This window comes from Phoca vitulina, unplaced genomic scaffold, assembly GCF_004348235.1.
Source record: "Phoca vitulina isolate PV1807 unplaced genomic scaffold, GSC_HSeal_1.0 scaffold12, whole genome shotgun sequence".
NCBI classification, from domain to species: domain Eukaryota; kingdom Metazoa; phylum Chordata; class Mammalia; order Carnivora; family Phocidae; genus Phoca; species Phoca vitulina.
In genome coordinates, this window is record NW_022589715.1 from 4,985,830 (window position 1) to 5,002,493 (window position 16,664).

At 36.9% G+C, this 16,664-nt stretch overlaps 1 protein-coding gene across 3 annotated transcripts in view; it reads left to right on the top strand.

Moving 5' to 3' along the window:
- RMDN2 (regulator of microtubule dynamics 2) overlaps window positions 1-16,664 on the top strand; it is an 83,879-nt gene that overhangs the window by 41,287 nt on the left and 25,928 nt on the right. For all 3 annotated transcript variants that reach the window (XM_032410320.1, XM_032410318.1, XM_032410319.1), the window contains exons 4-7: window positions 523-625; window positions 8,944-9,004; window positions 14,973-15,048; window positions 15,924-16,001. In XM_032410320.1, coding sequence (XP_032266211.1) covers window positions 523-625; window positions 8,944-9,004; window positions 14,973-15,048; window positions 15,924-16,001 — 318 coding nt within the window. The remainder of the gene's footprint in view (window positions 1-522; window positions 626-8,943; window positions 9,005-14,972; window positions 15,049-15,923; window positions 16,002-16,664) is intronic.

The window sequence follows — 16,664 nt, forward strand, 5'->3', positions numbered from 1 at the left end:
GGGAGAAAGTTCTCAGTATCCCAATGAGCAATCAATCTTTCTTTCCTATGAGCAATTTAAGTCTTAAATCCTTTGTCTAAGGATTTAGCAACTCCAAACACAAGGATTATGATTATATTTGTAGGTAAAAAATGTGACTGCTCTCTTGAGTATATGTGATCTTTAATGCTCACTGAGGCATTATAATGAAGGTAGGTAACTTAGAAAGGAAAATAAAAAGAGGATACTATAATCCAGGGAAAACTCGCAGATTCTGGCACCTATCAGTTCTCTCTTATATGTTGGTGTAGAGCTAATGTCTGGGTAACACTCCTTAGTTTTAAGATCTAAATGTAACACTATATTAAATCACATTTTGTAGCCATGAGTATTTGAATTTAAAATGTATGCACATGAATAGATTCAGTCATCCATAAATATCAGTTCACCTGCCTAATTTTTTAAAAGTTGCAGTGGAAAGCATTTATAGTCTGGTCAAGTTACTGAGTTAATCTAATATATTGTTCTATCTTTTCTTTTCAGTTTAGAGATGAAATAGAGTTTATTTGGCGGTTAGTTCGTGCTTACGGAGACATGTATGAGCTATCTACTAACACACAAGAAAAGAAACATTATGCTAATATCGGTAAGTATTTTGTAAAGATTGATTATCCTCAAGTGACAATCTATCCTCAAGAGACAGTCATTATGTATAATAACCCATTAATGAATTTTAATTAAAGTGTCTTAGCTAAAACCAATATGTTTAATCCATTTTAATATATCCTAGTACTGAAAAATATACATAGTCTAAGGACAGAAAGGGTTTTTTAGGACTAAAGTATATATTCTTTAAAAATGTTGGAGCATATTAGAATAAGCAACTGGGGCACCTGGGTGGCTCAGTCGGTTAAGCGTCTGCCTTCGGCTCAGGTCATGATCCTAGGGTCCTGGGATCGAGCCCCACATTGGGCTCCCTGCTCGACAGGAAGCCTGCTTCTCCCTCTCCTGCTCCCCCCTGCTTGTGTTCCCCCTCTCGCTGTCTCTCTCTCTGTCAAATAAATAAATAAAATCTTTAAAAAGAAAGAAAGAATAAGCAACTGAAAAACTCAAATTTCAGATATTAAAGTTTATAAAATCACAGACAGACAAAACATTCAGAGGTAATATTTGAGGAGCAAAAGAGGCAGAGGATAGTTGTCTTCAGCACAATTAAAATAACCCTCCCTGATTCCTGTAAGGTAGAACTTCAGGTGCCACAGAGAAATAGCTACTCAGGGTTCAATGCTTTTTTTCAAAATTCATCTTGATAAAACAAGATTAGCCTTGAGTCAATCCTCATTTACGCTAAGGGATACAGCACATGGTGGTTTATTATACTGTCCTCTATACTTTTTTGCATATTTTTGAAATTTTCCATAGTAACAACAAAAGTATAACAGCTGGAATGTCAAATCTTTTATATATATCTCACCTTGACTCTCACTAAATATCAAAACCCTTTCTTGCAAAAAGCCCCGTAGCTGCCATTTCTCTGAGCTTCAGCATAGTAATCTGACATCAAAACTTCTTTAATTCTTCTTTTATTCCAAACCTCCTCTTTTCCAAGCTTTCTTTCTCTAAGATAGCATAAGGAAGAAACAGCAAAACATGATACCACAGACCTCATTCCAGTCTTGTTCACTGTCATTTTTATTTCCAAGAACGTAGTATCTCCAAACTCCTTGTAATTACATTCCTTCCACTTGTAGATTTCCTTGCCCAGTGACTTTTGCACAAAGAGAAAAAACTGATTTATGTTTGTATCTACTGAGAAAATCACAGGATATCTATGTAAACTGTTTCAACATTCATCCATATTACTTTTATTTCCCATAGGCATCCTGGGCATCAGGGCTCCTCCTGTGTGTGATAGGAGGTAGAAATGATAACAAAATCACATGTTCTGGGGTGCCTGGGTGGCTCAGTCGTTAAGCGTCTTCCTTCGGCTCAGGTCATGATCCCAGGGTCCTGGGATCGAGCCCCGCATGGGGCTCCCTGCTCGGCAGGAAGCGTGCTTCTCCCTCTCCCACTCCCCCTGCTTGTGTTCCCTCTCTCACTGTCTCTCTCTCTGTCAAATAAATAAATAAAATCTTTAAAAAAAAAAATCACATGTTCTCAGCCTCTACACGAGCTGATGGCTTTGTGGGGAAGCAGTATTATTGAAAGAACCATACATATAAAGAAACAGACGGAAATCCATTGTGAGGAAAGGAGAATATGGGACATTAAGGGTGATAACACCAAGGATTTGAAGGCAGGGGCTGGGGGCTGATGAAGAGAAGGCTTTGGGAAGTAAGAGTCTCACAGAGGTGAAATTACTGGGGATCTCTATTTTTAAATGGAGTAGAATTGTAATTGAGTTAATGTATGAGGTGGTAAAAATGGAAAAAGAAATAGGCTGGAGGAAATTGGGGGACAAAAATGGAGCGTAGATTGGAATAGGATCTATTTAAAAAAGAGAGAAACGTTTAGATGTCAAGAAAAAGGAGTGAAAGCCTCAGAAGCATTCATTCATATATTGAAATATATTAAAAAATAATTATTTTTCCTCTCCATTTAAGAAATATTTATTTGAAATTACCGTGTCCAGGAACAATGTTAAAATGAGGGGTGGAGGGAAGGAGAGAAGGGAGAGAGGAGGGAGGTGAAGGTGATTAAGATGATTCTACACCAAGGAACTTGCTAGAAAGATCAACATAGAGACAGCCCATCATACCTCAGGGTTCTGGTAGTAAGTGCTTGGGAAAGGTGATGACAAAAATAGGTTCGAGCTGAGCCCAGTGTTGGAGGACACTGGAACTCAGCATGAGGGAGGAGGAAGTGCGAAATATTATTCCCCATAATAGCATATTTAAAATTCTTTAAAAAAAAAGAGTGGGGGGATGGCACCTGGGTGGCTCAGTCAGTTAAGCGTCTGCCTTTGGCTCAGGTCATGATCTCAGGGTCCTGGAATCGAGTCCCGCTTCGGGCTCCCTGCTCAGCGGGGAGCCTGCTTCTCCCTCTCCCTCTGCCTGCCGCTCTGCCTACTTGTGCTTTCTCTCTGTCATTTAAATAAATAAAATCTTTAAAAAAAAATAAAAGTGAAAAATAAAATTGTTATGCCAGGGGAAGAAGATGTGATCGCTGAGGAGTGCAGAATTCTTTCAGGGTACTCATGCTGGAGTGGAGCATTATGCAGCACATCTTTTGAAGTACTCTGATCTTAATTTGTATTCCAAATAAAATATGAATCCTATATCTAAAGGAACATTATTATACTTTCCAGAATTAAATGATCAATACAAGTGCCTCAAATAGACCACAAAGTACAGTGTTGTAAAGGAAACAGCTTTCCTTTCAGACTTCTGGTGCATGGGTGAGGCTGCATGCTCCCCAGCTTCCTTTTATAGTCTCAGGGTAATGGACTGTCTGTTTTAGGCTCGAGAGAGTGCACCCAAAGCTATTTTTGTTCATTTGGCCAAGTAGCTAAAATATTGATTTTGTTTCTTATATTTAAATGTATGTTTAAAATTATGTTTTTCAATCATTTATTTAAAGATTACTCTTTTAATATATGTGTACGATATAATGTCAGTTAGTATTAAAACACTTCACTTTTTTTTGTTATCTTATTAATAGGCTCTATGAGCTAATTTATTTATTTATTTTTAAATTTTATGTTATTATGTTATGTTAATCACCACACAGTACATCATTAGTTTTTGATGTAGTGTTCCATGATTCATTGTTTGCATATAACACCCAGTGTTCCATGCAGAACATGCCCTCTCCAATACCCATCACCAGGCTAACCCATCCCCCCACCCCCGCCCTTCTAAAACCCTCGTTTATTTCTCAGAAATCCATAGTCTCTTATAGTTCGTCTCCCCCTCTGATTCCCCCCCTTCATTTTTCCCTTCCTACTATCTTCTTTTTTTTTTTTAAACATATAATGTATTTTTTGTTTCAGAGGTACAGGTCTGTGATTCATCAGTCTTACACAATTCACAGCACTCACCATAGCACATACCCTCCCCAATGTCCGTCACCCAGGCACCCCATCCCTCCCACCCCCCACCACTCCAGCAACCCTCAGTTTGTTTCCTGAGATTAAGAATTCCTCATATCAGTGAAATCATATGATACATGTCTTTCTCTGATTGACTTGTTTCGCTTAGCATAATACCTTCTAGTTCCATCCACATCATTACAAATGGAAAGATTTCGGGGTTTTTTGATGGCTGCATAATATTCCATTGTATACATATACCACATCTTCTTTATCCATTCCTCTGTTGATGGACATCTTGGCTCTTTCCACAGTTTGGCTATTGTGGACATGGCTGCTATAAACATTGGGGTGCACATACCCCTTCGGATCACTACATTTGTATCTTTGGAGTAAATACCCAGTAGAGCAATTGCTGGGTTGTAGGGTAGCTCTATTTTCAACTTTTTGAGGAACCTCCATATTGTTTTCCAGAGTGGCTGCACCAGCTTGCATTCCCACCAACGGTGTAGGAGGGTTCCCCCTTCTCCACATCCTCGCCAACATCTGTCATTTCCTGACTTGTTAATTTTAGCCATTCTGACTGGTGTGAGGTGGTATCTCATTGAGGTTTTGATTTGGATTTCCCTGATGCCGAGCGATGTTGAGCACTTTTTCATGTGTCTGTTGGCCATTTGGATGTCTTCTTTGGAAAAATGTCTGTTCATGTCTTCTGCGCATTTCTTGATTGTGTTATTTGTTCTGTGGGTGTTGAGTTTGATAAGTTCTTTATAGATTTTGGATACTAGCCCTTTATCTGATATGTCATTTGCAAATATCTTCTCCCATTCTGTCAGTTGTCTTTTGGTTTTGTCGACTGTTTCCTTTGCTGTGCAAAAGCTTTTTATCTTGATGAAGTCCCAATAGTTCATTTTTGCCCTTGCTTCCCTTGCCTTTGGCAATGTTTCTAGGAAGAAGTTGCTGCGGCTGAGGTCAAAGAGGTTGCTGCCTGTGTTCTCCTCTAGGATTTTGATGGATTCCTGTCTCACATTTAGGTCTTTCATCCATTTTGAGTCTACTTTTGTGTGTGGTGTAAGGAAATGGCCCAGTTTCATTCTTCTGCATGTGGCTGTCCAATTTTCCCAACACCATTTGTTGAAGAGACTGTCTTTTTTCCATTGGACATTCTTTCCTGCTTTGTCGAAGATTAGTTGGCCATAGAGTTGAGGGTCCATTTCTGGGCTCTCTATTCTGTTCCATTGATCTATGTGTCTGTTTTTGTGCCAATACTATACTGTTTTGATGATTACAGCTTTGTAATAGAGCTTGAAGTCTGGAATTGTGATGCCACCAGCTTTGCTTTTCTTTTTCAAAATTCTTCTGGCTATTTGGGGTTGTTTCTGGTTCCATACAAATTTTAGGATTATTTGTTCCATTTCTTTGAAAAAAGTGGATGATATTTTGATAAGGATTGCATTAAATGTGTAGATTGCTCTAGATAGCATTGACATCTTCACAATATTTGTTCTTCCAGTCCATGAGCATGGAACGTTTTTCCATTTCTTTGTGTCTTCCTCAATTTCTTTCATGAATATTCTATAGTTTCTGAGTACAGATTCTTTGCCTCTTTGGTTAGATTTATTCCTAGGTATCTTATGGTTTTGGGTGCAATTGTAAATGGGATCGACTCCTTAATTTCTCTGTCTTCTGTCTTGTTGTTGGTGTATAGAAATGCAACTGATTTCCGTGCATTGATTTTATATCCTGCCACTTTACTGAATTCCTGTATGAGTGCTAGCAGTTTTGGGGTGGAGTCTTTAGGGTTTTCCACATAAAGTATCATATCGTCTGCAAAGAGTGAGAGTTTGACTTCTCCTTTGCCAATTCGGTTGCCTTTTATTTCTTTTTGTTGTCTGATTGCTGTGGCTAGGACTTCTAATACTATGTTGAATAGCAGTGGTGATAGTGGACATCCCTGCCATGTTCCTGACCTTAGGGGGAATGCTTTCAGTTTTTCCCCATTGAGAATGATATTTGCTGTAGGTTTTTCATAGATGGCTTTTATGATATTGAGGTATGTACCCTCTATCCCTACACTGTGAAGAGTTTTAATCAAGAAAGGATGCTGTACTTTGTCAAATGCCTTTTCTGCATCTACTGAGAGGATCATATGGTTCTTGTTCTTTCTTTTATTAATGTATCACATTGATTGATTTGCGGATGTTGAACCAACCTTGCAGCCCAGGGATAAATCCCACTTGGTCGTGGTGAATAATCCTTTTAATGTACTGTTGGATCCTATTGGCTAGTATTTTGGTGAGAATTTTCACATCCATGTTCATCAGGGATATTGGTCTGTAATTCTCCTTTTTGATGGGGTCTTTGTCTGGTTTTGGGATCAAGGTAATGCTGGTCTCATAAAATAGTTTGGAAGTTTTCCTTCCATTTCCATTTTTTGGAACAGTTTCAGAAGAATAGGTATTAATTCTTCTTTAAATGGTATTTGGTAGAATTCCCCTGGGAAGGCATCTGGCCCTGGGCTCTTGTTTGTTGGGAGGTGTTTGATTACTGCTTCAATTTCCTTAGTGGTTATGGGTCTGTTCAGGTTTTCTATTTCTTCCTGGTTCAGTTTTGGTAGTTTATACATCTCTAGGAATGCATCCATTTCTTCCAGATTATCTAATTGGCTGGCATATAGTTGCTCATAATATGTTCTTATAATTGTTTGTATTTCTTTGGTGTTGGTTGTGATCTTTCCTCTTTCATTCATGACTTTTTTTATTTGGGTCGTTTCTCTTTTCTTTTTGATAAGTCTGGCCAGGGGTTTATCAATCTTATTAATTCTTTCAAAGAACCAGCTCCTAGTTTTGTTGATCTGTTCTACTGTTCTTTTGGTTTCTATTTCATTGATTTCTGCTCTGATCTTTATTATTTCTCTTCTCCTGTTGGGTTTAGGCTTTATTTGCTGTTCTTTCTCCAGCTCCTTTAGGTGTAGGGTTAGGTTGTGTATTTGAGACCTTTCTTGTTTCTTGAGAAAGGCTTGTATTGCTATATACTTTCCTCTTAGGACCATCTTTGCTGCATCCCAAAGATTTTGAACAGTTGTGTTTTCATTTTCATTTGTGTCCATGATTTTTTTCAATTCTTCTTGAATTTCCTGGTTGACCCATTCATTCTTTAGTAGGATGCTCTTTAGCCTCCATGTATTTGAGTTCTTTCCGACTTTCCTCTTGTGATTGAGTTCTAGTTTCAAAGCATTTTGGTCCGAAAATATGCAGGGAATGATCCCAATCTTTTGATACTGGTTGAGACCTGATTTGTGACCTAGGATGTGATCTATTCTGGAGAATGTTCCATGGGCACTAGAGAAGAATGTGTATTCTGTTGCTTTGCGTTGGAATGTTCTGAATATACCTGTGAAGTCCATTTGGTCCAGTGTGTCATTTAAAGCCTTTATTTCCTTGTTGATCTTTTGCTTAGATGATCTGTCCATTTCAGTGAGGGGGGTGTTAAAGTCCCCTACTATTATTGTATTGTTGTTGGTGTGTTTCTTTGATTTTGTTATTAATTGGCTTATATAATTGGCTGCTCCCATGTTAGGGGCATAGATATTTACAATTGTTAGATCTACTTTAAGTATGATGTAGTGTCCTTCCTCATCTCTTATTATAGTCTTTGATTTAAAATCTAATTTGTCTGATATAAGGATTGCCACCCCAGCTTTCTTTTGATGTCCATTAGTATGGTAAATTGTTTTCCACACCCTCACTTTCAATCTGGAGGTGTCTTTGGGTCTAGAATGAGTCTCTTGCAGACAGCATATCAATGGGTCTTATTTTTTTATCCAATCTGATACCCTATGTCTTTTTGGGGGGCATTTAGCCCATTTACATTCATGGTAAATATTGAAAGATATGAATTTAGTGCCATAAAACACTTCACTTCTTAATTTTTTCCAGTTTAGGTAGATTTCTACACAGGATGGTTCTCTTAATGGATAGAGCTATAAAATACAGAGTGTTCTGCCATAACAAATTCACAAATAGAATAATTTTAGAATAAAATATCCTTATTTATAAAGATTATCTCATCCACTTATTTAGAAGAGCATTTTGCAGATCACTGGATATTCTCTTCAAGGCAACAACAACAAAAATGTGGAGCAGGGTAAAAGGAGATGGTATAAGACAAAGCAGCACATTTTTGAAAAAAATTTTCAGAATGTTGCTCAGTTTTGTTGCAAGCATTTTGACTTTTCAGGCCAATAGACAAACCTATCCAAAGTAATTACGACCTTATGAAAAGTTATCCTAAAACTAAGGGAAATGATTTGGGACGATTATTTATGTACAGAGCCTGTTCATTGTTGTGCATGATTAGATAGGCACTTCTCTGGGAAGGCTTTTCTTTAGATGGACTTAGTTACTCTGTTCTCTGCCTTGCTCTCTCTTTCTTCATCTCGCTTTTAGTTTTTGCATGCATTTTGTTTGCTTCTATACCTGCTTTCTACTGAAATGTGAACCCTTGGAAGTCAAAAACTGTGTCTTAATTTGACTTTTTATTCCCAGAGGTTATGATGTGGCACTTAGAAGGCACGCAGTAAATGTTGGTTAATTACAGAACAGCCTTTTTTTTTTTTTACAGAACAGTCTTTATTAATGCTTTCAAATAATGATTGAATGACTTTTCCTGCACTTGGTTACATCACTTAATCCAGTGAGCTTAAAACTTGAGCATACTGCAGAATCTCTAGAGGCTAGTTAAAACAGATTGTTGAGCCCAGACTTTGTTAGGAAATGGGTCTCCCTTGTAGCCCCATATTTGCTTTTCTAACAAGTTCCCAGGTGATGCTTCTGCTTTGGGGACCATATTTTGGGAACCACTGACTTAATTCAGTAATTCACCTCCCACCAACTTGCATGAAGGTACTAAATGTAAGAACATTTGTCTTTCAGGCAAGACTTTAGGGGAAAGAGCGATCACTACAGCACCCACGAATGGACATTGTCATCTGTGGTAAGTACATAGAACTTACGCAGTCTTTTAAAATTCTCATATACCTCTGTATAAGTTACAATTGATTTTTAAGGTATTATTGACTCATTTTACCTGTCACATTCACTGAGAAATATATTTAGTAGATAGCACAGTAACTGTTCTTATTCTTATGTATTTTGTAGTATGTACATTTTAAATATATTCACTGAAAATTTCATAAGTGAATCTACCAAGTGCAGCGCCTTTGAACATGATAAATTCTAATTAAATATAATTTAACGTTTTGTTTGGAAACAAATACTGAAGTGATACCACGTTCCTAAATGAAATGTTGGAAGAATGCTTCAAAGAATAAAAGCATGTCACTCATTTCTTATACCTTAATGAGTCCATGTGTACAAATTCTACAGGTCAAAGAGAAGCCACTTTTAATATAAGAAATATAATATAAGAAAGCTCAAAGGGAATTTAATTCGTGGGGTAGGTGAATATCCTTGGGGAAACGAAATTATTCTTGAATATGTTTTGTTTTGGATCCTTTGTATGTTTAAAATTATAAAACACAAATAAGAAGAAATATATTGTTTTAAATTAACACTCTGTGGTTGCATTTTTTTTAAAGATTTTATTTATTTATTTAAGAGAGAAAGAGAGCATGAGCCGGGTGAGGGGCAGAGGGAGAAGCAGACTCCCCGCTGAGCAGGAAGCCCAGTGCGGGCATCATCACAACCTAAGCCAAAAGCAGACACAACCAGCCGAGCCACCCAGGCGCCCCTGTGGTTGCATTTTTACATCTTTTAGTTCCTTACAGCAATACTGGTACTTCAGGTGCTAGGAAGATAACAATAATAAGTTAATTTGTGACCCTTCTCTCAGACCTAGGCTTCCAGAAATCTACCTCTCTTCGGGATTATTTTTATTCTTCTGGAGCACTTTAGGCAAAAGTCTCTCTCAAAATGGCTTCCTTTCTGCAGGTCCGCATTTGCCCGATAGGAAATTCGTTTTCATTCCACCAGCTAACTCTGAAATGCAAACCATTTTCCCAAAGCAGACCTGTTTCTTTACTCTGCCACCAGCAGGGGGAGCTCCACTCACATGCTCATCTTAAAGCTTCTCTGGTTCGGAGTCCCCTAAGGGACACGGGCCAAAATAAATCAAGTCTTTCGATCTGCCCTCACTTGGCTTAAGATGAGGCGCAAACCTCCCTCCTGCCCCCTCCCATGAGAAGGTGGGAGGTAGAACCCACAGTCCCCTAACAATGCTATCCACAGGAATCCTTCTTTACTTTCCTTACTATAGCGTGGGGAAGGGTGAAGGGCTGAGCCTGGCAGAACCTGTGAATCATTTCCTTAGCATGTCATGTACTGGCAATAGAGCATCTTGCTTTAGGAACTGGAGCACCTAATAAAGTATTGTTCTATGCCCCTGGTACCTCTGCCACAACTCTAGGAGAAAGGCAGTTTTGCAGTTAACATCCTGGTACATATCTTTAAGATCATTTTCCCAGTATGCAAGGGTCTTGGCTATTATTTATATAGCCAAATATACCTTCCCATCTAATTTGCACATTAGTATTAATAAATTAACATATGTATGCATTAAGGTACTTCTGTTCTTCCACTTTTAGTCGTAACTAATGAATTTGTACTGATAAGCCACACGCTCTTCATCTCCTTTGATACTGGAGCTGTTTGGGAGCTGGTTGGCCAGGTTTAGATGCAGAAAGAACCCCCAAGCCCTACTCTTAACTCTGAGCTCCTCCTCCTCCTCCACATCCTCCCCCTCCCACTGCATTGCTCTTCCTCTGTTGTCCTCTTCCTTCTCCCACACATAGATCTGCATCCATGAAGAATCACATTTAAAATGTACAGTGGACTTCAATCCTTAGTTTGAGGGCATTTATCTGTGTAAGCTTCAAATTTTCATAGAGGAACAATGTTGTGTCTTCTCTGGGGGCTTCATAAGTACCTTGAAATCTATCTTGTAGGAAGAAATTATACATAACTCTGCCCTAGTAGGCTACCCAGTCTGTCGTACGCTAGTCTGGCTACTTTTCTTTTGTTCATCTTCTTTCACTTTTTGTTGTGAATGGATTGCCTTGTTTACAACTATGGTATTTGACTCCAAGTTTAAATCTTATATATACACACACACACACACACAGTAATGATCCAGTTGTGTTGCACATGATCTCTTATTCAGTATCAGTTTTAAATTAAAAAAGAATGTTAAAATCTATTCAGTTGATAAAATTTAATAAATTCAAATGTCAATTTTATCTTAGTTCTTAGAATGTATTATAATGTATGTAGTGAATACAAGAGTTTTCATTCAGTTACATAGTAGAGGTTTAGGGTAATGATAAAAGAGAAATTAAAACTTTGACTTGAGAAGCAGTGGTTAAAATTTAGCTTAACTGATTCCATGATTAATTGTAGTAAAATATCATTAAAAAATCTTTTTCAGGATGTTAAGACATTTTCTCATTCATTCAGCATAAATGACAAACTACGGTCCGGGGCCAACTGCCTATTTTTGTAGTTTTATTGGTGCCCAGCCACACCTGTGCATTTGTGCATAGCAATGAGGCTGAATAGTTGCGACCTTGACTATCTGACCCCAAAGCCTAAAATGTTTGCTACAAATTCTGTTGTTTTTGTTGTACCCAGCCTAAAATACTTCTAGAACCAAGAGAGTAAAGTCACTGTGGATTTACAGTTTGTTAGCACAATAGGCCTGACCTTAATTACAAATCATGTCTTACATATTTGTTGTGCTCTACTGTTCACAAATTATATCCACATGCCTTACAGCACATGAGTCACAGAATAACCTGTTTCCATTTTATAGATAAGGTAGTGTGTCTAGGGGGTGTATGGGGGGAATATGCTGATTAGTATGCAAGAGTCACACAATAAATAGAAAAACAAAAACCAGATCTTTTATTCTTACTCAGTATTTTTTCTATTACATTATTTTCCCACTGCTTTCCCACAGTATAAATAGCATTTGTGCTGAATCAGAAGTATGCAGGGAAACTAATGGGGTTATTTTAGTAGTTGTTAAAACAAGAATGTTGGTCATTTATTAAAGATATATTCAATATCAATGCAAAGAAAATCAGAATTTTTGTCAAAGCCTGTATGGTGAGAATGACCTCTAGGTGGAGGTAATAGACCATATTGTGAATTAACGTTCTTCAGAGTTCCGGTCCACTTGAGATGGTTCACAAAATAAAATTTTAAATTACATGTTTAAAGATGAACAGCATAAAAGAACAAAAACACTGAGATACACAGAGACATAAGTGGAACTGATCGCCAGAAAAGAAGTGATGATCCTTTGAGAAAAAGTGGTCAGATGAACTTGGAACTTAGGATATGTAGGAAGATAGACAATATTTTAGACTTTAAAGAAACAGACTTCAAGGGGTGCCTGGGTGGCTCGGTCGGTTTAGCATCCGATACTTGATCTCAGCTCAGAAAAAAAAAGAAAAGAAAGAAACAGACTTCAAAAAAGATTATGAAAAGCATTAAGACTGATTATTTATAAGGGAAATACTCATATTTCATATAATGGTATTCATAAGTCCTAGGGTTTTTTTTCCCTTTTGTCCTCACTCAGAGTAGCTGGAAGAGAGTTTGCTGACAGAGCGGTGTCTGTGCTAATGCTGCGCACGAAGTCATCTGACGCTGGCGTTTAGCATCAGTAGATAATGGATCCCACCGCTCCACATCAGTGAACATACATTCTTTTCTTTTGATTCCAGCACAGATATTTGAGTTGTTCTATAAATCTCTGGATTAGAAAGTTCAAATAGATCCTTCAGATTTTTCTAAAAATGTGACATGATTTGTTTTTTATTTCTTTGCCAGCATGTAGAGTAGGGAAATTGAGCTAGTATATCTGGATTTAAGCAAGGCATTCATGTAAGTTTACCAATAACATTCTTGTGGACAAGATGTAAAAATGTGGGCAAGCCTCTGTGTTACCCACATAGAGAAAAGGGTTCAAGCCTCAGCTATTCAACAGAATAACTGTTGGCAACATCATTGTCAAGCTGGAGGTGAGTCTAGGGTTTCAGATCTGTATCTTAGACACTAGAGTGTTCCGTAATTTTGTCAGTGGGTAAAGATATAATAGGTATGTTTATAAAAGTTGCAAGTAACACAGAACTAGGAGGAAGAGGATGTATGACGAATGACAATAGTAATTCAAAAGATTTTCACATGTGTGAATTAATAGGGATAAATGTGGAAGGAGGGATGGAGAGAAAAGTGTCAACATTTAACTTAGGGAAAAACAGACAAGAATTTGAATAAAGCATGGAGTTTAGTTAATAATAATGTACTAATATTGGTACATTGTAAAAATTATGTATCAGTATTGTTTGACGGTATTGGTACACTTGTGATAAATGTACTCTAGTAATGTAAGATGTAAACAGTAGGGAAAACCCAATGTGGGTATATGGGAACTCTCTGTAACATCTTTGCAATCTCAGGCTATTTTAAAATAAAAGCTTATTTTTTTAAAAAGCGGCCTAAGGTTTTAAGTCCAAATGCATCAGAAAATGATAATGCCCATAACAAAAATGGGAGAATTTGGGGAAGTAGTTGTATGGAATTTTGCTCCACTTTCTGGAACTCCCCGGGAGGAATGATAGAACAAAATGACAGAGAGCATTTCAAAAGAACATGGTGAGGCTGGAGGTGACAATAGCAGTTTTACAAGGAAACTCATGAGTCTTTTTCCAGTCATCTTTTCCTACATGCTCGATCTCTGGTGGGTGCAGAGATGTATGTGTAATGTAGTCTGATTATGGAATTTGTGAGTAGTAGTATCTCCTAACCTAGTTAAGTTCTCAGATCACTTTTGATAGGTTGGTTTAGTCATCATTCTTGTTTCTACTCTAGCAGATTTGGTTGATTATACAGAAACTGAAAATTCAGAGGTCAAACAAGTCATAACTGAAAAGTGACTATTTTATTGGTTGTCGTAAGTTGTGTGAATTATGTGATCTTTTGTGTTCAGGAAGGGTCTTACTGTTCCAAATTAAGAAAATCGTTCACGTCATTTTTGTACTTGAAAGTTATGCTTATCCACAGAAATGATTGAGATAAATACCCAAAATTACATCTTTCATTTCAGTTATGACAATGCAAGTAAAAATTAATACTTACTCTTGAAATATTTAGGTAAATGAATATTTTGCCTCAGACAGAAACACTCTGAAATACTCTGGAGATTTTGCACAGACAGAAACATTCTGGATATAAAAAGTAATATATCCCCAGATTTTGGAGTGAGCAAATTGCTGAACAAATATTGCACCCAATTTATGTCAGATAATTATTGATGTAACTTTTGTATTCCCCGTGGGGGGGGGGGAAGTAAACAATTAATGGGATGCGCTATTCTAATATGCAGTGTTTCCAAGGAAAGATTGAAGGTCATGGGGAATTTTTTGGAAAAGTGTATTCTGAAATTACCTTTGACATTGTTTTAGTCATGATATTTATTTTTGTTTTCAAATGACATTAAGGGAGGCTGTGAAATTTTTCTTTTTCTTTTTATTAAGGAGGAATAGGGATATCATGATACAATATATTTTTCAATTTATTACTTGTGTGACTAGACTTTTTCAGAGAGCCTCTTTGTGACTTTGCTGTTGATGATGGTGATAGCAGAAGCTCATATTTCTTGGAACTCACTATGTGCCGGGTAGTAGTTTAAACACTTATGTGTTTTGGGTGTTTTGCCCTCACGACATACATGTGAGATAGATGGTGTTAGTCTCCCCAGTTATAGGTGAGGAAACTGGCCTCATGTCCATGTCAGGTGTTTTTTATTTTTAGGGCCCTTGCATCTATATGACTACTTTTCTCAAATATTAATGAATGCTTTAGAGATATTTTTAAAATGTTACATTTGGTGGTATTTGATTAAAAGTTCACACGCTATCCACTGTTTTTACCCTTTTCAGGTATGCGGTTTTGTGTGGCTATGTATCTGAGTTTGAGGGCTTACAAAACAAAATCAACTATGGACATCGCTTCAAGGTATTTCTTGATATTAAAAATATTTTAATGTAGCTATATGTTCCCTTAAAAGATATAAATCAAATTATTCAATGAATTAATCTTAAGGAATTTATCTTTTTTATTTAAATAAAGTGACAGTTTTTTCATCGTACTGTGCGAAAAAGAATGAAAGTATATGGGAGATTGAGGATTATTATTATTCTGGATCTTGAAAGAAGTCACATAGTAGATGAGTATTACTTTTTCAAAGACTGAGGATTAGTCTTTTGGTCATGAACTCACCAACATCATCAACATGACTGGAACTAATTAGTTAACACTTCTTGCATATTGATTTGGTGGGAGGAGTAGAATCCAATCTAAGACTTAAACTTAACATGATAAGTGAATAAAATAAATAATGTATATGTGCATCATTTATAATGTACCTCTAGCTTTGATAGCTCAATATAAATGGTCAGAGTTTGCCTTCCAACTCCCTATAACAATTATAATAATGTCAGGGGAGTAGATTCCTCCACCACCTAGCTCTGCTATTCTTTCCCCCATTATATCCCCATCACTTGATATTTGCAAACATGCTTCCTAATAGTAAGTATTAGCTAGGCAAGGCATGGGAAGACAAAAATGTCACTCAGATGTTTTCTATTTTTATAGTGACATTTGCCTTTAAATTATCCATAGTTTAATTAAATCATAGTCACAATCTGGTTCTACTTGTGAGCAGTCATTCCTGATAATTGAATTATTGGTAAGACTTACTTGTATTAATGATAGGGATTGAGGAGGAGAACCAAATAACACTGTAAAACCCCTTTGAACTTACTAGGCACACTTCCATTCAACGCTGCCTGGAATCTGAGTGATGGTATTTGTTTTGGATTTTTTTTCAGGAACATCTAGATAAAGCAATCCAATTTTTACCTGAAGAACCCTTTTTGTATTACCTCAAAGGAAGATACTGTTATACTGTGAGTTGAATGTTTTGATCTATAAATCTTGTTTAAATATACTATGATTACGGGATATATTTCCAGTGAACACTTATTCTTTAAGTGTTTTACCTAGTGCCTACTGTAGGGAAAATGATAAAATCAGTACATATTTTATAAGTTTATGATTGATTTGTTTATATACTGTGTTACATACAGTATATGATTTTATATATATATGTGTGTGTGTGTGTGTGTGTATGTATGTGTGTGTGTATATATACACACACACATATATATCTGTATTTTTCACCTGACCACCTCTCTGTTTCCCCTGGCAGCAATCACATGTCCCCTTTGTGCTCTCAGTTGGTGATCAGCCACCTACACACATGTGTACTACTCTTTGTCTTGTGAGAGGACTTTTTCATTTCTCAGAGCATGTTGAGCATAAATTATGTGCCCACTGTTCTTGTCTTCAAAGAACTGAATTTAGAAAGACACATGAAACATATAGAAATAAATCAAGGCAGCTAGCGAGTCTAAGATCCAGTGTCTTAAATGATGTTAGTTTATAGAGAATTAACAGAATGTGAAAATCTATCTTAAGAGATGCATGAAAAATTATGCTGAAGAGAAATGCTATTTCTGAATGAAAAAATTAGCATAAGCAAAAGAAGCTTTTTAATTGAGGTTTGAGGA